The sequence below is a fragment of the Sciurus carolinensis genome, chromosome 12 (assembly GCF_902686445.1).
Source record: "Sciurus carolinensis chromosome 12, mSciCar1.2, whole genome shotgun sequence".
NCBI classification, from domain to species: domain Eukaryota; kingdom Metazoa; phylum Chordata; class Mammalia; order Rodentia; family Sciuridae; genus Sciurus; species Sciurus carolinensis.
Window position 1 is genome coordinate 84,709,897 of NC_062224.1, and position 20,364 is coordinate 84,730,260.

General features: G+C 42.5%; 1 protein-coding gene across 4 annotated transcripts; it reads left to right on the forward strand.

Annotated features, from left to right (window-relative positions):
* Positions 1-1,287: 1,287 nt before the first annotated feature.
* On the forward strand, positions 1,288-16,734 carry Adipor1 (adiponectin receptor 1). Of its 4 annotated transcripts, XM_047521366.1 has the most exons (9): positions 1,288-1,469; positions 5,240-5,306; positions 8,641-8,875; positions 10,367-10,483; positions 11,640-11,811; positions 12,291-12,477; positions 13,476-13,663; positions 15,346-15,539; positions 15,860-16,734. In XM_047521366.1, exons 3-9 carry the CDS (start codon positions 8,735-8,737, stop codon positions 15,986-15,988), a joined length of 1,128 nt encoding a protein of 375 aa, XP_047377322.1. In that variant the 5' UTR covers positions 1,288-1,469; positions 5,240-5,306; positions 8,641-8,734; the 3' UTR covers positions 15,989-16,734. The 4 variants fall into 4 exon arrangements, with proteins under 4 accessions (XP_047377322.1, XP_047377321.1, XP_047377323.1 ...); XM_047521365.1 differs by lacking the exon at positions 5,240-5,306 and having other exon boundaries at positions 1,289-1,469; XM_047521367.1 differs by lacking the exons at positions 1,288-1,469; positions 5,240-5,306 and adding an exon at positions 1,494-1,753.
* The last annotated feature ends 3,630 nt before the right edge of the window (positions 16,735-20,364 follow it).

Here is a 20,364-nt window from a genome sequence, read left to right on the forward strand (position 1 = left end):
CCTGAATCTGAACTTAGGATTGTTTGAGGCCAGTGCCAAACCTAGAACTAGGGATTGTAAACTGCTTGGATTTTTTATCAGAAAATTGGGTGGTGGGGGTAGGCAATTCAACAGAATTTTTAGCATGTGCAAAAGCTGAATAAAAGAAAAGTTTGAAAAAAAAAAAAAGTTTGCATTTGAAGAAATTATAAGGTCATTGAGGCTCCAAATACCAGAGAGAAATGGAGGAAGATGAAGTCTGACAGTAGGTTAGAACCAGCTTGTACAGGCCCTGCTGAAGAAACTTTAACTCAAGCCAATGGACAGCAGGAGGCTTCTGAGGGTTTATACAGTGGAACACAGTAACAGCTCATGTTTATAAAGCACTGTTTGCCAGGCCTCATACTAAAAACCTACAAAAGTTATCTCATTTAATACTGAAAACATCCAATGAAATAACACTATTTTCCCCCGTTTTCAGATGAGGTAATTATCATGAGGGATTCAGTAATATGCTTATGATCATGGTCTGGCTGGGGAAAGGAAAGTAGATCTGTATAACGCTGGAGCCCACACTCTTAACCAGCACCAACAGAATTGATCCCACCGCCCTGATGCGTCCACGCAACATGATGAGCTCCTTTCCTCTGCATCTGGAATAGAGTTAGTGCACACCATCCTTGGGAGATCAAGAAAAACGGTGCACTCCACAGAGCACTTATGTTTTGTGTAGTTCGTTGGGGGAGGGGTCATGGTTGCACCACCCTATACTGTCTCCCAGATAAGCCTGCTGGGTGTACGTGGGAGCAGAACCTAAGCCTGTTTGTTCTGAAGCTAGATTGATTAGAAAAAAAATCCCGCCGTTTCTGATAGGAAATAATAGAAGCCACAACGAAAGTCTAGCTCAGTGCCTGGCACAAGAAAGTGGGAAAGGAGGAGAAAACCACGAGGCCCGAAAAGGGATTAAGAAGTGTTTCGGAGATGAAACGACTGGTGTTGATAATAGAAGAGATGTAAGCTATTTCTCGGCCTAAACGAGATGTTTGATAGGAAATTAACCATTCCTTCCCAGCGAACCGTCTAATTCTCTGGAATTCCTTCTCTAGCACGCGCAGTTGTCCGAGCCTTGCGAGGTGGGGTCTGCAATTGGACAGAGCGAGCCACAAGCTGGAGGCGGTCGGAGCGCGCGATTGGAGCAGAGCTGGGGGGCGGGCCCGCTCCGGGAAGAAGGACCTACGGGGGCGGGTCTGTGGGCGGGGCCTGGGAGTCGGCCGGCGATTGGGACACCGGGAAGGATGCATGGGATTGGAGGGGGCGAGGTAGAGCCTCGAGGAGGTGACGCGGCTGCGGAGGTGACGCCGTGTGGTCGCGCGCCCCTTCCGGCGCGGGGAAGGCGCTGAAGATCCGGGGCCGCTCGGCCGCAGGCCGCCTCCAGTGCCGCGGGATGTAGCTGGGGGACCGCGGCCCCCAGCAGAGCCTGTCCCCCGGCCGTAAGTTTCCTCCGGGCTGGCAGGTGGGCGGGGGCTCGGCCTGCGCGCGCGTACTTCGGCAGCCCAGCCCAGGCCTGAGGAGGAACCGCCGCGGAGTAGCCTGACCCGAGGTCCCCAGGGTCCCTGGCTCCCGCGCGGGAGCGGACCCGGGCCTCCCGGCTTCCCGGCGGTCTGGGTTGTAAACATTTCCGGCCCCTCCCACTGCGCGCCGCCTCCGAGGCGGCCTCCAGATCCGCAACCTCGGTGCGGGTGGGCTGCTCGTCCCCAGCTGCCTAGCATCCCTGGTGAGTGCTGTGTCCTCAGCTCCATGGGAGGTTGGGACACCCGGGTTCCGGCCCTAGTCGCTACCGGACGACCAAAGCTGAGCCTGCGAGTGGGACTGCGGGCCTGGATTGCAGCGCCACTCTCAGCCGGAGCACCCGCCCTGGGTGGCCGCGGGGAGCGTAAGGCTCCAAGACCTATAGTCTTTGGCGGGTCAGACCGTGACAGTATTCCCATCTTGATTGGTCGGAGGGGAGATTGGTGGACAGTTGGTTTAAGGTAATCCTAAAAGCTGAAATGGGACCAAAATCCAAACTACTTTGGGGAAACGAAATTTCATTCCCTCTGAAGCCTAGGATTGATGTATGGTGAATTGGGGTCTTCAAGCCCTGGGTTTTTAAGAAAGTAAAATAGATAAGTGCTTTCCCTCCGTTTCTGGTGCTTCGTGGGAGTATAGGAAACTGACAGGGAGAATTTGGGATTAGTTTCAGATGTCAGAGGAGCAGTAGGAGGCCTTGGTACTCCACTAGATTAACCATGGTATTTCCCTCAAGTATTTGGAAGATGGACTAGGAGAAACCGCGGTGAATATATAGGCTGCTGTCTTCAATCAAATGAGTATGGTAATGGCTGGTTCTTTTCTGAGCTGAAGGTTTTTTTTTTTTTTTTTTTTTTTTTTTTTTTGGGGGGGGGGTGCTGGGGATCGAACCCAGGGCCTTGTGCTTGCAAGGCAAGCACTCTACCGACTGAGCTATCTCCCCAGCCCCTGAGCTGAAGTTAATAGTGGGGTCTGTCCATTGCTTTTCTCTTTTGATAGTGGCTGGTTAGGCTATGATGGTGCAACTACTGTTCCTGAGGTTTTATAGTATCAGAACACTGTCAGGAATTTAGGCAGGGTGGCGCTAAACAGATTGCAATGTCAGGGTTCCCGGCTTACAGCCACTAAATTTCTTTATTCTAGGAGTAATTTCTGTGGACCTGTATTTTGGTCGTACTTAGGGACTCAATCTTAAAACTGGGGTTATCTGTGAAGGTCCATCTTAAATTAAACCTTCACAAAAATATCTAATTGCAGAGTAGAATCTGAAAAGATTCTGCTTACAGTGGTCAGGAAATGACATGCTTCCCAGGGAGTAAATAAATAAATAAATGACCACTTTGCCGACAAGTAGGAGAGAATCTCAGAAAACTAACAGGAAGCAACATTAATTTACAAGGCTTCCCCATTGCTAATGGATAAAGGACACCACCATAAGCAGGCTTTTAGGCTATCTTCAGTTTCCTCAGTCTGGCCTCATTTTATCAAAAACTCCTTTATGGAAAAGTGAATTATGCCTTGGGGGCTCTGTTCTTTCCTGCCCTTGTTTATACTCTGTACCCTCCTGGAATGCCCTGCTTCCATCTTTACCTATCAAAAGCCTTTCTTAAAATCCTTGCGCAAAGCTGGGTGCTGTGATACAGGCCCATAATCCCAGCAACTAGGGAGGCTGGGGCAGGAAGATTACGAGTTCAAACCCAGCCTCAGCAACTTAGCAAGGACCTAAGTAATTAAACGAGACCCTATCTCTAATAAAATATAAAAAAGGGCCAAGGGATGTGGCTTGGTGGTTAAGCACCCTGGGTTCAATCCCTGGTACCAAAAAAAAAAAAAAAAAAAAAAAATCCTTCCACAAAACTTTTGTGATCATTTTAACTCAATTTGGGCTTTTCTTCTGAAGTTCTCCCCACTTAATACACTTAGTCTTGTAGTGATGATATAAAAAAAACAAAAGTTATTTCCCCCTCTTAAAATGGAAGTCAGCAACCATTTCAAGCTTCTGACTCCTCTGTTTGCCTTGTCTCTGCAGCCACACTACCATGTATTTTGTATTAACCAATATAGTCTCAGGTTAATAAAGAATAGAATTTGCCCTTTTTTTCTAAGCCAATAAATTTGTTCTGTTTCCCTAGAAAATTTTCTTTGACTACTGTCAAGTAGACTGAAACTCTTAACACTCTACTGCATTATCCTGTCCCATCTAGGCGTGATCATTCTGGTGAACCAAATAGTCATCTTCATGGCTAGAGGCTTTATTAGTTAGGGTGGGGTTTTTCTGGTGCTGGTACTCATCAAAGTTGTTACATTTTGTCCTTAATGTTCATTTGTCCCTAATGTCATCCACTTTTTTTTTTTTTTTTTTTTTTTCTCTCACTGTGCTCAAATTTAATTCCCTTTTTCTGCTTATAAAAGTTGGGAGCATGATTAATGTTTATAAAGTTTGTAGCCATCTTGGATTGAGAAGGCAAAAGATTCTTGAAAATGCCCTCTAACCAAACCAGTTCCAAGTGATTGGCTCTTAGGGATGCACCTAGTTTGCTTTTGTTTCATTGGGGTTTCTGGGGTACATGAAATAACATGAATGCTCTATTGTGCAACTGTATTGGCCATGTATTTATGATGTACTTGAAAGTTGGTATTGAAAACAGACTGGCATGAAAATCCCTAATACGCCTGTATGGTAATTTTTTACTTTGTTGTGTTTTGTTGGTTACATGGCATTAGGAAATTTGGCTCTCTCTGTTGGGACCAAAAAGACCTCTTCTACTGGGTTAGCTTTAACAGGAGAACTACAGAGGAAGTTAGATCGTGATTTTCCCCTTCAGATTCTAAGGCACTGACACTTGGCAACAAATAGGAGAGCTGAGACCTCATTATTGCAGTTCGTTAATTTCAAACAGACCTTTGCCTTGACTCATTCTTCCCCAACAGAGCTATGAAACTACCCTTCCTAACAAAGAGGAAAAGATAGCTCTTCTCTATACTGCTAGACTGGTCTTGCTTTAGAACAGTGAGAATCAAGCTACTCCTAGGGCCTACCCACAGAATCTCTAAGCGTCCAGAAACCCCAGATAAAAACTCCTAAAAGCTTTGAGTCAAAACTCCAGGGAAAATCTGTGTCATAGTCGGAAATTGTTTCATAGAATAAATGTCTCCAAACACTGTAGGGGAAATAACTCTAGCTGGTGATTAAGAATCAACCTTTTCCCCAGGTTTGGCATAGGATTATCTTATTTGAAAGAGCACAAACACCTCCCTGCCTCCATAGCTTTACTTTTTAATATCCTGGGTTTATCCAGCTGGAAAGCTTAGTGGTAAAGGTTTATTAGCTTGAGTTGAAGAAATCCTGTCAAAAATGCTATTGATGGAGTTTGGCTCAATTATAATTTGCTGTGCTGGGTGTGGCAAGTTTGAGAGGAAAGGTGTTTCCTCCTAAATACATAAGGAGATAGAACACTGGCAGAAAGTTGAAGTATATTTTGACTTTTCTGAGTCACCCAGAATCAGTCTAATACTTAGGGATTTGTGCTGATTTTATATAATAGTCCAAAACATTTTTTGTAATTCCCTGTTGCTTTTGAGTGGTCAACACTATAGAAGTGCTGTTTTTAGGGCCTAGTATTACTTGCTCTTCTTTCTTGTCAGACCTCCGATTCCTATCTCTCCCTTTCCTGTCTCTGTGTTGCTACAGTTTAGAAGACCAAACTGGACAATGGACTTTGCTCACTATGATGACATGATCTCCATTGACCTCCATTGTATGTACTTTAATGCATGATAATATATATTTGTATGAGTTGTAGCTGATGGCTGGTTCGTAAGTCAACTGGGGTGTCTCTTAGGTTTGCTGACTCTGGGTCTAGAAGATGGGGTGGGGTGATTTAGGAGCTAGTGATGGAAGAGTCAGAGGGAGTCAGAAGAATTTTTCTTACAGCAAGTGATTTGGACTAAAAAAAGAAAAAAACTTCAATTGATGACTAAGAGACTTAAGGATATAAAAATTTTTCAGATCAAATGAGGAAACTAGTAAGACTACCAAGCTAGATTCTGCTTCTGATCTTTGGAGCCTAGTTGTCCAACTTAGAGTTTGTCTATATTATTCTCATTGCCTGTAGTAAAATAGATAACACAGCACTCAAAATAAACTGAGTCTAGTGGGGCACCATCCTAGTTGAGGTGTTATATTCTTTTGCTGTCCTCCTGGAGCAATGCATTGTATCACTTAGTTTGGAAATATCACACACTACCTTATGCCATCAGATTATAGGTTCTTTGAAGACAATGGCATAACTTATTCAACTATGTATTTTGCACAGGACCTTAGAATGTCTTAGTGGATATGACTGAATACATTTGTTAAATATTCAGTGAATATATTGGCTTACTCTGGGGAAAGGGATAAGAGAAAGCCCCACTACTACTTAAGAAAAAGTGCATAAACCTTAGCTAGTGGCAGGAAGGTAAGGCTTGTGTTAGTTGGCTGGAATTTGCCCCATTCATTCCTTCATTCATTTTGAAATATGACTTCTGACCAAAAATTATGAATAATGCATCATTTTATAGTCCACATATCTGAAGGACATTGTTTTGTTTTGCTTCTGCCCTGGTGGCCTGCTCTAAATTATTAGTAGCAGTATTCTACACCAAGTGTGCTTTTCTTTTCAGACATCTCCAAGATGCCCAAAGCTATTTGTACTTTTTGCTCAATGTTATAAAAAAATTATCATTATTTTTATTATTATTGGCAGTACTGAGGATTGAACCAGAGGTGCTCCACCACTGAGCTATGTCCCCAACATTTTTTTTTTTTTTTTTTTTTTTTTTTTTTGAGACAGGGTCTCACTAAGTTGCCCAGGCGGGCTTTGAACTTGCAATCTTCCTCAGCCTCCCAAGTCCCTGGAATTACAGGTGTGCACCACCTACCAGGCTTAAATTTTCTTGATAAAACTGTTTATTCAGTATTACTTAACTTTAAGGAAATACTTTGAGGTCTGCTGTTGAGAAAGATTTCCCAATGTGTCTTCTCACACGGGTTGCCTATCCTGAGGTTTTCAGGGGCCTCCTGTTTCCTGTTCTTGAGCTCAATTGTTCGCTGTGTCTTCATGCTCGCAGCCCTCTTGTCAGAGTCTTGCACACTTAAAGGAAGAGGAACTGTCTATGTGTTGACACCATATAAAGATCTGCTGTACAGTGAGTTATTGTTTTTGTCTCTTGAACTAGATTTGTCTGTTGCTTTCAGCTGTGCTTATGGGTCAGCATAACATGACACTTGACTATTCTAAAATTTGAGGCTTGCCATTATCTGAGGACAAATTAAAATATTAGTCAGATTTCTCCAGAAAGAACCAAAAGTAGATACGTGGGCAGATAGATGAAAAGGGATTCATAGGGGAATTGGCTCACATGTTCTTGAGGGCTAACCCTCATAATAGGCCATCTGCAAGCTAGAAAACCAGGAAGCCAGTAGCATGGTTCAGTTCAAGTCCAAAGGCCTCAGACCAGGGACTGCTGGTGTATATCCCAGAGTCCAAAGGCCAGAGAACCTAAAGTTCTTGATGTCCAAGGGCAGGAGAAGAAGTGTGTCTCAACTCAGAGAGAGAAAATCCATCTCCCTTTTTGTTCTGATTAGGTGTCTACTCACATTGAGTGAGAGCAGATCTTCCTTACTCAGATGAATTCAAATGCCATTCTCTTCCTGCAACACTGTCAGAGATGTACCCAGAAATAATGCTTTACCAGCTATCTAGGTTTTCCTTAATCCAGTTGGTTTGATACCTAAAATTGAACTATCAACCTGACTACGTATACCCAATTGTAATCCCTGAGAAGGAATTGTGATTACTCTTTGATAAAAACTAGTATAAGATGTCAAAAATGTTTGTACATAGCAGTCATGGGTGGTGTAATGTCTGCACTGGGAACTAAGTCATGTTTACTTCCCAGCATGATAGAGCTGGGCTCCCTAAGCTTAAGTTTTTTCCCATAATGCAGCTCACTCTAGGCCCTCTCTGCATTGCCCTGTGGCTATTGGGGCTTGACTAACCAATGCAAGATAATGCTCATATTCTGGCTACAGCTGTTGCTATGTGTAATAGTCCTTTGTCTCTAGGATGGAGGAGAGTACTATTAATTTACAACACAGAAATCTTTAGAGACTGTTTCCCTATTTCCTTAGTCCTCATTAAAGATCACTACCTGAAGTCCAACTCAGGAAAACCTAGTGTTTCTGAGATTTTTCTTAGAAAACTGAATTCTGGGTTTCTCTGGTTGTCCTAAAGGATCCGTGCGCCTGTATCTACTTTCTGGAAAACTAATTTGGGTGGGGTTTAGATTATGAACTGTGGTGATTGGGGCAAGCTGTTGTGGAACTCGTTATGAGGTATGCGTGTAACAAAGGGCAAATTTGGGGCAGCCTCTTCGTCTTCAGCTTCCTGCTTCCAGGTAAGTTACTGCTTGCTTTAAGGAGGGATTCAATGAAAGCTTGTCACAGGAGTGTTACCCAGGCTATAATCCTGAGATAGAATTAGTGGATTGTGAAGACAAATAAGCCACTAAATATCTATCCTTCACCAATTCCTTTTGTATACAAGGCACATTTACTTGTGCACATTTGTGGTCCTGCCAAGTTCACTGGGCATTTAATTCATTTCTAGGCCTGGATGGTCTTGTACTAATCGTAACCAGGTGTTGGCTTCATATTTTTTGTTCCTCAGTCTCAGACCTAGGCCTGTCTTTGGCAGAACGAGTTTGGGGAATGGTAGGCAAGTCTCCATACCTGTGGGAGGGAGGGACTTTAGGGCCAGAACCTGTTTTTCTGTGGCAGCAGTTTGGTGCAATGATCATAAGTCCTGTGAAGACAAGCAACAAGGTGTTTTATTTTGGGTCTCATTGGTAACATGAGTGAGGTTCTGGGTAAAGGGTGCTATTAAAGAGAGGGCAAGGAATCGATTTCGTTTAAACGATGAACTAGTCCTTACAATTGGAGACAGGGTTTAAGCTAATTAGCTGTGTCTTATTCAATGTTGAATGATAGAAATGAAACTGTAAGAGGAATACATTGTCAACACCCTTTATGTTTGTGTTTGCTTTTAGTGTTTGCCATCACAGGGAGATCTCTGCCCCCTGGGGCTGAGAGACCCCAGCCTTTTCCCAAGCTGAAGCTACAGGGTACTAAGGTACCAGCCAGATGTCTTCCCACAAAGGATCTGTGGTGGCACAGGGCAATGGGGCACCTGCTAATAACAGGGAAACTGACTCGGTGGAACTGGCTGAACTGGGACCCCTGCTAGAAGAGAAGGGCAAACGGGTAATTGCCAACCCAAAAAAGGTAAGGTATCTTCCCAGGAGTCATTCCTTGAACAAGGTCTCTCACTTTTGTCAGTCTCTTGCTTTTCTTTTTCCTTTTTTGGTTTTGTTACCGGAGATTGAACCTAGGGGTGCTTAACCACTAAGCCTTGTCCCCAACCCTTTTTATTTTTTATTTTTGAGACTGGGCTTTGCTAAGTTGCTGAGACTGGCTTTGAACTTGTGATCTTTCTGCCTTAGCTTCCTAAGTTGCTGGGATTACAGGCATGCATCACCATGCCTGACTGTTGGTCTCTTTCTTAAGATATTCCCTTCCTTCCTAAAAGAATCATAGCATCCTAAAAATGGCTCAAAGCCCTTATCATACTGTATTAGTATGTTTTAGCTGTTTTCCCACTATAGGCTTTGGGAAGTTCACTCCCCAAGAGTGCTGTAGCATAAGGCCTGAAATTTAGTTTGTAATCAGTAAATGTTTGTGAATGAATGTAGGAGACAGGATAGATTTGACTTTATGTAAGAAGCAAAAACCCCCATAGTTTTGACATGTTAGAAGTCTTTCTCAAGTAGAAGGATCTGGAAGTAATCGATCACACCCACATTCCCCCCACCATAAAGGAGGAGGAGAAGGGACCACTCCTTTCTTAATGTTAGTAACAGGAAGGACATCACAACACATGGGCCAGAACTTTGTTACACAGTTATATTCAGCTGTGAAGGAGATTAGGAAATGTCTTTCCAGTAGGCCTGAGTAAAATTGGATAACATTGCATTGACTAAAACCAAGGACTTTGTTCCTTAGGATGAGAGAGAGAGTAGATATTGGGGTAGGCAAGGCGGAATCTGCATCAGAGAATCTAAGAGGAACCCAGAGTCTCTAGGGACCTTCTTCAGTTGAGAGAGAGAGAGCAAGCAAGCAAGCAAGCAAGCATAGCCCAGAGAAGGAGTTGAGCTGCCAGGCTTCCCATCTCCATGGCCTGGAGCCCTAGGGGAGAAAGGTCTATCTCCTTTCTGGCAAATTCTCTCCCAGGTGTACTCAGATGGGCTCAGGAGTCAGAACTGCTATTTGGTGAATAACCAGTTCTGAGGCTGCAGGCTCCTGGGAGCTGCTATGGATACAAAGTTACAGCCATGATAGCATCCCCAGAGTCAGTGAACAAGCTATGAATACAATTCTTATTAGGAAAATCTCTGAGACTCTTATCTTTTTCCTTGTTTTGAAAACTTGGTGGACTGGGAGAAAGAACTACTTGAGTCCCTCCAGTGCTAGGCTCTCAGAGTCTACCCTCCTGTATGCAGAATAGAACTTACTCCAGCATTTATGAAACACCAATAAGCCTCACGCTACAGTATTTTATACTCAACAAGAGCCATGCTTTTGGAGAAGCGGCACAAGGTCCTTTTGCGTAGAGAGAGGGCTGAGCCAAACGGGTTGAGTTTGGGTTTCTCTGGATCTAATTGGGAATGGTACAGTTTATGAGACTGCTCCTGGATTGTGTTTATTGTTTTCCTTCAGACTGAAGAAGAGCAAACATGCCCAGTACCCCAGGAAGAAGAGGAGGAGGTTCGGGTACTGACACTTCCCCTGCAGGCCCACCATGCCATGGAGAAGATGGAGGAGTTCGTGTATAAGGTACAGCCTGGAGTCTGGGGCAGCGGGTGGGTTGGGGTCAACAGGCTTGTCTGGGGATGTTCCCAGCTAGCAAGCTTGTCTTAGGCTGAAGGGCTTGTATTCCTGTGGGTGGGTCTGTTTTTTGGTTGAGGTGCAGACTGGCTGAATGTTTACTGCATACTGTGGTGGATCATGTTCAAAACATACTCTGAAACAGGGAATTTTGACTTTCTTTTGCTGTGGATCCCTTTGGCAGTCATCAAAATATTTAAATATGATATAGTAACATGGGTTCCTTTATAACACATTAAGTATGCATTAATGACAAATCCTAACATGTTTTCTTAAAATTTGTAATTTCTACGTAATGATGAATAGAACATTTCGAGATCTCTGCAAATGAGTGTATGAAAATAACTAGGGTTTTTATCTTAATTTGGTTTTTGTTGTGCTAGGGATGGAACCCAGGGCTTTGAGCATGCTAGGCAAGCCCTCTTATCACTGAGCTGCATCCCTAGCCCTGAAAATATGATTTCTATTGATGACAAACTCATGAATTCTACTGATACTACTGAAGTCATTTTCCTATGTTTATAATTGAAGGGCACACTAAATTTAATTATAGATAAGTGAGAATACAGATACTTTTGTCCATCCAGGTTTCTGTCCACTTCTAGATTCTGTGTATTATGCATGAATCCTAAATCAAGAACCCTGTTCTGTAAAGATATAGTCCAGTAAGAACTTAGAATCTAGTTGTAGGAAAGGACGGAGCAGACCTAGAGAAAAAGGGATCTGTATATATTTAAAACCCTTATCTATAATTTCTTTGTTTTTTTATTCACTGGATTTTGAAATTTCAAGGAGCCAAAAGGAGGATTTACTATATTTTTAAGAGTTGGAAAATACTTAGCTGGGGCATATTCAGATAAGCCGCAAGAAATAAGAACAAAGGGATTTTCTTTTTTAAGTTTTCAAAATGCAGGTTGGTACTCTCTAGCCCCATTTGTGCTATGTCTGAATATCTTCCTGATCCAGGCAGGTTTCCCACTGTAACCTGGAGCCATCCAGAGCCTGACTGGCATCCTTCTAGGCTGATTCTCTTTTACTCCTTACTTGGCAGCAGGGAGGCTAGTGTTCTCTAGTGCTCTTCCTACAAACAATGTATATATTCTAGGTTTGGGAGGGACGTTGGAGGGTCATCCCGTATGATGTACTCCCTGACTGGCTGAAGGACAATGACTATCTGCTACATGGCCACAGACCACCCATGCCCTCCTTTCGAGCTTGCTTCAAGAGCATCTTCCGCATACACACAGAAACTGGCAACATCTGGACCCATCTACTTGGTGAGTGATTTGAACAGGGAGAAATACAATTTTTTGTCTCCTTAACTGCTCAGGGATTATAACCTTTGTCAACAGGAAAGAAGAACAAAGTTGCTCTGGTTGTTTGATAGCTGAAATTGTGCCTTTAAACTACTACTGACCTTGGTTGACCCTTAATCACTGATCTTTTAAGACAAAGAGAAAAAACTAGGACTAGATGTTCTCTTGCGATCCTTAGCAGAACGAGATGTTCTCTTATGATCCTTAGCAGAACTGTTCTAGGTGGAGGCAACTCCTATTTCCTAATTTCCCATAAATACAAAATGCCACCATTTCCAAAAAATGGTCTTTTTGTCTGGGTTTGTATGGCCAGTGCCACTTTCTCTTGACATTTGTGACTGCAGTTCGCACAGCTAAGCCCCATAATTCACTGATTTAAAACCACCAACTATCAAAGTGTCCCTTTTTCCTCACAGGCTTTTTCTTTTTCCCTCCCGCAGGTTTCGTGCTATTTCTCTTTTTGGGAATCTTGACCATGCTTAGACCAAATATGTACTTCATGGCCCCTCTTCAGGAGAAGGTGGTTTTTGGCATGTTCTTTTTGGGTGCAGTGCTCTGCCTCAGCTTCTCCTGGCTTTTCCACACCGTCTATTGTCATTCAGAGAAAGTCTCTCGGACTTTTTCCAAGTGAGTTGAAAGAACAGCAGGAAAGACTGTGTGCCCTGCTGTCACCTCTTGTGATCCCAGTGCTGACTGGTAGTGCCTGAGGAAACGCTTTCTGTTCTGTGGGTACAGTGAGGTGATAAAGCTTTTCTCATAAACACTTGCACAGGTGGAAGCCAATTGGGGAATCTTTGCTACCCAAACAGTACTACCTTAAGTGGGTTGCTTTCCAAGGCCTCCCATCCAGTACTAGCTTATCTTCCTGTTGGCCCAAGCCAAAGTAGGGCGTGGCAAGTAGCTTCCTCCTGCTAGTGCTTATCTGTGCTGCGCAGGCATTGCTGGAAGCCCCGCGTGCCCATCCCTATTTCCCCAACTCTGCGCCTGAGGTTCTTTTATCTGTGTGCTTGTTTTTGTTACTATCGTTGGCTTAGGTAGGGGTGCTAGTGGATTCTTTTGTTTTTACCAATAGCATCAGTAACAAGAGTTGCATAGTTACAGTTACACGTGCATTGTTGTATGCACCTGTAGTCCCAGCTACTCGGGAGACTGAGGCAAGAGGATCCTTGAGTCCAGAAATTAGAGATCAGCCTGGGCATCATAGCTAGACCCCCATCTCAAAAAGAAAAAAGTCCACTAAAACAAAACAAGTGAAAGAACCCCTTAATAATACTCCAGATCTCAGGGTTTTGCTTTTAGAACTCATTCTGTCAGAATGGAGGAATATTCAGAACCTTCCTGAGTGTGATGCTGGATTGTGATAGAACTGCTTAATTCAGGTATCCACAGCTAAGAGAGAGGGACAGAGTTCTGTGAGCGGGACACTTAGAGACTTCTCTTACAGAGTAGAAGTGCTTGACCATGTGGAATTTCAATCCGGGATACAGGATAGACTATGGGAATCAGGAGAGACTAGAGATGTTCAAATCTGGGAGCAGGTAGAAAACAGAAAGCACTAATTCAATGAACCGTGGGAATTCTTCATTTCTCTCACTGACTCATTTCATTTGGTGACTCTTTTTTAGACTGGACTATTCAGGGATTGCTCTACTGATTATGGGGAGCTTTGTCCCCTGGCTCTATTACTCCTTCTACTGCTCCCCACAGCCTCGGCTCATCTACCTCTCCATCGTCTGTGTCCTGGGCATCTCTGCCATCATTGTGGCACAGTGGGACCGGTTTGCCACTCCTAAGCACCGGCAAACAAGAGCAGGTAAGTAGGAAGATACAGTGTAGACCTCAGAGGTGTTTGCACCTTGGGCTTGTTTGGCTCAACCCTGGACCCTGAGGTTGGCAGTTTAAGAACCCTGCCCAAATCTTATTTGTGTGTGAAACTTTCAAAGTGATGTGAATGTAGCCAGGCACAGGGGCACAGGTCTGTAATCCCACCTACATGAGCAGGAGGATGGGAAGCTCAGGGCCAGCCTGGACAGTAGAGTGAGACCTATCTGAAAAGGACTGTGGAGAACTAGGGATGTAGTTTAGTTGTAGAGCACCCTGGGTGTAATCCCTAGCAACACACACACACCACACACACACACACACACACACACACACACATTTTTAAAATGTGTGAATTTTTAAAGCTCACTTCTTCAGTTTTCACTAGTATTTCAGCTGCATGCTATTAGGACAGATCATTACCCAGCCGGTCACTTATCTGTAAGAAAAGCTGTGACTGCTCTTAACACTTGGTGTAAGACAGTTTAACAAGATAGGAAGCACAGGTCCTACAAATTAATGAAAACACCAGTGGCATTTTACTAAGGAAATGGAATGCCTGGTTTGGTGAATAAAATGTTTTGAGTATTAACATGGCTAACAACAACTTAACATGGCCTAAACAACTTTGTGTTTTCACTCTTTCCACTCTGAAATTTTCTTTTTGTAGTTTTTTTTTTTCCGACCCCTGGTACTGGGGATTGAATCCAGGCCCTCACACATGCTAAGTAAATGCTTACCACTGAGCTACATCCCCAGCCCTTTTGTATTTTTTTTTTTTTTAGATGTTGATAAACCTTTATTTTATTCATTTATATGTGGTGCTGAGAATCGCACCCAGTGCCTCACATATGCTAGGCAAATGCTGTACCACTGAGCCACAACCCCAGCCCCCTTTCTTATTCTTTATTTTGAGACAATCTCAGCAAGTTGCCGAGACTGCCCCCAAACTTGAGATCCTCCTACTTCAGTCTTCCCAGTGTCAGGGATCACAGGCGTGTGCTGCTGTATCTAGCTTTTTTTGAGCTCTGTTATTTGCAGCAAAACCACCAGTTACCACCAATTTTCAGGCCCTTCACACTGCTTAATATCTGCTATGCTTTAACCTAAAAGAACCAAATACTTATCAAGGGCCAACCACTTGGGGTACTACAAAGCTGGAGATGGTAGTCTCTGACCCCCAGTCATGTAGAGTGTAGTTGTGTGGGAAGTACCCATTCTTCCCTTGCTCTTACCTCATGTGTGTCCCCGTAGTTACAGGCAACTGCTCATCTGGGTTTCTCTCTCCACTCAGGAGGTCAGAGCTCTTACCCAATTACCTAAGTCTTTTTTTATGGTCTTAATGGGAAACCTATCCTATTCTTTTCTGGCTTGAGTCAGCTGAAGGCTTGCCACTTAAGATCTATACCCAGGTCAGCCATCAGGATTTTGATATATCATTTTTGCCTGGGCTCCTTAATAGATAATGAGTAATAATGAGGTATTTAAGTACTTACACAGCCTTCTTCCCATTCTGGATCCTAAGAACCCATCTTGTGGCTCATCTTTTACACATGTCCTGTTCACCAAAAAATAGTTACTTATCATAAACATTTGGATTCCAGAGGAAGGCAACGGCACCTTCCATGTAGTAGCTGTTTCCCTGCTTGACAGTTTCATGTCTGCTCTGTTCAGGAGTGTTCCTGGGACTTGGCTTGAGTGGTGTTGTGCCCACCATGCACTTTACTATCGCTGAGGGCTTTGTCAAGGCCACCACAGTGGGCCAGATGGGCTGGTTCTTCCTCATGGCTGTGATGTACATCACCGGAGCTGGCCTTTATGCTGCTCGGATTCCTGAGCGCTTCTTTCCTGGAAAGTTTGACATATGGGTAAGAAATGACTTTTCCAGCAGGGCCTGTGATGGTGAGTGACCAGCCCAAAGTTAAAGATCTGAGTAAAAGGTGATAAAAGACTTGGATCACATAGTGTGTGTTTGTATACATATTAGGTACATTGGGGGGAAGTGGCCAATATTAACATGTTGGTGTATCTCCGAGAAAGATTTTGAATTCTTTTACAACAAATGATACTTTTATTATGTTAAAAAAAAAATTGAGAAACTAGATAGAGAAGGCAAATGCTTTCTCCTACATATTTCTAATTCTTCCTTGTCAGTATTCTAAAGGCTGTCCTCTTTTTATTCCTGCAGTTCCAGTCCCATCAGATTTTCCACGTCCTGGTGGTGGCAGCAGCCTTTGTCCACTTCTATGGGGTATCCAACCTTCAGGAATTCCGTTATGGCCTAGAAGGTGGCTGTACTGATGACTCCCTTCTCTGAGCCTTCCCACCTTGAGGTGAAGGAGGAATTTCCCAAGTGCTTTTAAAAATAACTTCTTTGCTGAAGTGAGAGGAAGAGTCTGAGTTGTCTGTTTCTAGAAGAAACCTCTTAGAGAATTCAGTACCAGTTAAGCTTCAGCTCACTTTCACAGCCACTGGGCAATAAACTTTCCATTTCCATTCCCCTAGCTGGGGAGGGTGGGGATGGTCAGCATAGTCATCCCTCTCCTCGGCAGTCACCCTCCTCAGCAAGACAACTACTGGTCCCTGACAGAGACAGTACTTTGAAGCTCATTTTGAGATTTTACCCCTTCCTTCAACCATTTTCAGAAAAAAATTATGGACTGGGACTCTTCAGAAATTTTTTTTTTTTTTTTTTCCCTGAAAGAAAATGTCCCTCCCTTACTCCCGTCCTCACTTTGTAACCTGGCTTATAACAGGCCATCCATTTTTGTAGCACACTTTTCAAAAACAATTATAACCTGGTCCCAACTTTCTAGGGCCTAGTTCTGCTTACATAGCAGGAAGAATAAAGACACCAACTTTTACATAGCCCGGCTAATCATGGAAGTGTGTCCAGGCTTCAAATAACTTGAGTTTTAATTTTTTTTTCTTGGCAGAGTAATGTAAAATTAAACTGGGGAAAGATATTTAATATTTAATACTAAGCTTTAAAAGGAAACCTGCTATCATTGCTATGTATCTTGATGCAAAGACTATGATGATAATAAAAGAAAGTACAGCAGACACTTGGCATTCAAAGATTTAATGTGTGTGGTCTCAAATATTTTCGTGTGATTCCAAAGGATTAAGATCTCCAAAAATTCTAGATTCTGCTGAGGCACAAATTTGAATCATAGGCATTTACAGACTGATGTGTGCCTATCAGTAAATCTAATTTACTTCCTAGTGTCAATTGCTTTGCAATTCAACTTTATTTTTCTCTACTTATTGTACAGATATTTTATTAGCAAAATCAAAGGTGTTGGGATGTATCTTAGAGTTCAGTTTTATTAAAACTACCTTGCTTATGTTTGTCTCATCAGGGGGTTATTCCACGCCCACTGTATCTTTGTGAATTGAACTCAACCTGACATGAGTGCTATTCACCGATAGTGTAAGCCATCAGTAACAACTTCTCTGCTGATTAAGTGGAGTCTTGAGTTATAAAGTTGAATTTACTTCAAGGATCAAGTTTGTACAAGTGATGACCAAACAAATGATCCTTTAAAAAATATCCACCTATGCCAACAAACAGGAAGTTTCTTAGCCTCAAGTGGTAATCAGGGAAATGTACATTAAAACCAAAATGAGAAAGCCATTTCATTCCAACCAGATAGGCACAAATTTAAAAGCTTAATATTGGGGCTGGGGAGATAGCTCAGTTGGTAGAGTGCTTGCCTTGTAAACATAAGGCCCTGGGTTCGATCCCCAGCACCCCCAAAAAAAAAAAAAGTTAATATTTAGTGTTGGTTTTGACATAGAGCAGACAATATGCCACTCTTGGAAATGTATCTTGGTAGGACCACTGTGTGGACGTTCATAGAGTATGTACACTTTATAGCATTCAAACATTTCATGACATGGGCTTGGGAGTGGGTGGCTCAATGACAGAGCAAATATATAGCATGCATGTGACCCGGGTTCTATGCCTAGCACCAAACCAAACCAAACATTTCATGAAACAATTCTACAATATAAGATGCATCTGATATCTATCCTGGATTACTTCATTAAAAATGTTGCTGGTTCTGATTCACTGAATTGTTTCAAAAATTCATTAATGGATCATGACACATACTTTGAAAAACAGAGAACCTGCTCTTGAGAACCTTGCTTATACTAAGATTCAATTCCGCTGTTTGTAATAGCAAAATACTGCAAACAAAGGTCCAAAACTGTTGAGTGACAAAATCTTGGCTTATATATAAAATGAAATACTATCAGTGAAAGTGAATCACACTGGCATCAATATTATTGAGTATCAGAAATAAGACTGGCAGGGCCTGGCACAATGCATGCCTGTAATCCTTCAGGTGGCTGAGGCCAAAGAATTGCCAGTTCAAGGCCAGCCTAAGCAACTTAGTGAGACCATGTCTCAAAAAAATAAAAAGGGCTGGGGACGTAGCTCTGTGATGGAGATGCTCCTAGGTTCAATCTCTAGTACCAATAAATTAATAAGATTGACAGGTAGGGATGGAAGCAACTTACAGAAGACTACATCTGGTATGACTGCCTTAATATTAAGTTCAGAAATTTGCAAAATTAATGACAGCTTAAGGATACAGACGTGAAAACTTTAAAAAGAAATGAATGTTGATTCTGAATAGTGGTACTTTGGATAAGAACAAAACATTTAAGTTTTAGTTATAACTAGGTAGTGAGAACCTAGGTGTTCTTTATACTATAATTTTTTATTCTTGCCTATATGTAATAAATATATGTTTAATCCAAAACACTTTCAAGTTTAATAATATACTTAAAGAACTGTTAGCAGAAGTCACAAACTGCTGGATGTGGTGGCAGATGCCTCTAATCCTAGCGGCTCAAGAGGCTGATGCAGGAGGATGGTGGGTTCAAAGCCAGCCTCAGCATCTTAGTGAGGCCCTGAGCAACTCAGCAAGACCCTGTCTAAATAAAATATCAGAAAAGGCTGCGGATGTGGCTCAATGATTATGCCGCTGGATTCAATGCCCAGTACATGCCCCCCCCCCCCAAAAAAAATAGTCACTGATGATCTGTACATTGCAAATTCCCACAGCCTTGTTTTATCTGTCTTCACACAGTGGGAAAAAGTCGACTGCAGCTCAAAAGCAGCCATGTCTTTTATAGAGTAGGGCTTGTGCTCTCCAATTCATCATGGTCTCCATCTAGAGTGACTCACTCATTGGTGTCATCATCTGCTGACTCCTGGAGGCAGTTGAGTTTGAAACCACTAGTACAAAACCAGAAGGAAACCTCAGGATCATCTGATCCAATGCCACCCATTTTGTAGATGAGGAAATGAGATATATTGTAGTAAATGAAACCTAGTGTTTCATTTTTCAGTACTAGACAGGACCACGGAATAAGAATCTGAGAATATTTATTGAGCACCTACTGTGTATTTATGATGTCATTTTTATATCTTTAATTCTGTGAAGTAGGTAGTATACTCATTCCAAGTATGAAAAAATGCTCTAATTTTTTATTTATTGACAGAAAAGGGGTAGAATCAGTTTCTTAGCTTTTCTTTTAATCACACTTCATCAGTTTTTTTTCTTTATTGTTCTATTAGTGCCTAGCACATAAAAGGTCCTCAGCAAGTCTGAGGACCACACTAGGTTTCATCAACTGCTATGGACTGCCTTATTTCCTCATACAGGAAATAGATGAAGTCAGATCATATGTGATCCTTAGGTTTCCTTCAAGTTCTACATTTGGATGCCTGCAGGAGACCAGTAATTTTTCCTAAGATTACAGGATATGAGCCAGTATCAGAATCCAGATCATTCTGAACCAATTTAACCTCATGTTCTACAGTCTAAAAATTCCTTTTGCTCCTGATTTCAGGATCCTCCCTTGCTTTTATCAGAACTGCTAACTAGCAGCAAGTAACTATTACAGAATAAGTAAATGGTGACAAAACTGATAAACTTTAATCAAAGAAAGAATAAATGCTAACGATCTGATTTTACCCCTTACTAATAAGTCAAAAATTAGACTAACTTCTCTAGAGGCCATATATTTTCAATTAGGAAAAAAATTAGAACTTTGGAAACACTAGTAAACTCAAGATTATTACAATGGTTAAAGCCTAAAGACATTCTTGAATGCCCTGTGTATTAATTTCATTCTCAGGAAAGCATTTGCTCAGATAAAATTAAATGTGCAAGAATTTTTATTAGGGGAATTGTTTGCACATAAAGGGAAACACGAAGTTGGAGCCATTTGACTTTGATGCATGTTTGACCTCAGGAAGGAAAGAGGAAGAGAGGACAGGGTGAAATGTCCAAGAAGTCCACCCTGCTGTCTAAGATTCAACAAAACCCTTTGGGAAGAGGTCTTGATCCATTCACAAGTCCTTTTGTCAGCTAACCAAGGAGTCCTGTCTCCCCTGGAAAGTGTCTGCATGTTTATCTCTGCTAAGGTCAGTTGGAGGTAGGAAACAGCCCTTGGGAGGTGTGGCCTCGGCCTGGGTGCAATTTCAGGGAATTAATTTCTAAGCAGCATTCAGAGCGCTGCTTGGATAACATTCAGTAGAGGTGCATTCTCACGTCTGGCGCACTCGCAGTACAAAAACACAATGCTTTCTGCCTAGCCCGTTCACAGATTTGACATATGCTCCATGGAACTCTTAATCTAGAGTTCCAAGGCAAATTCCCTGTGTTCCCTCAC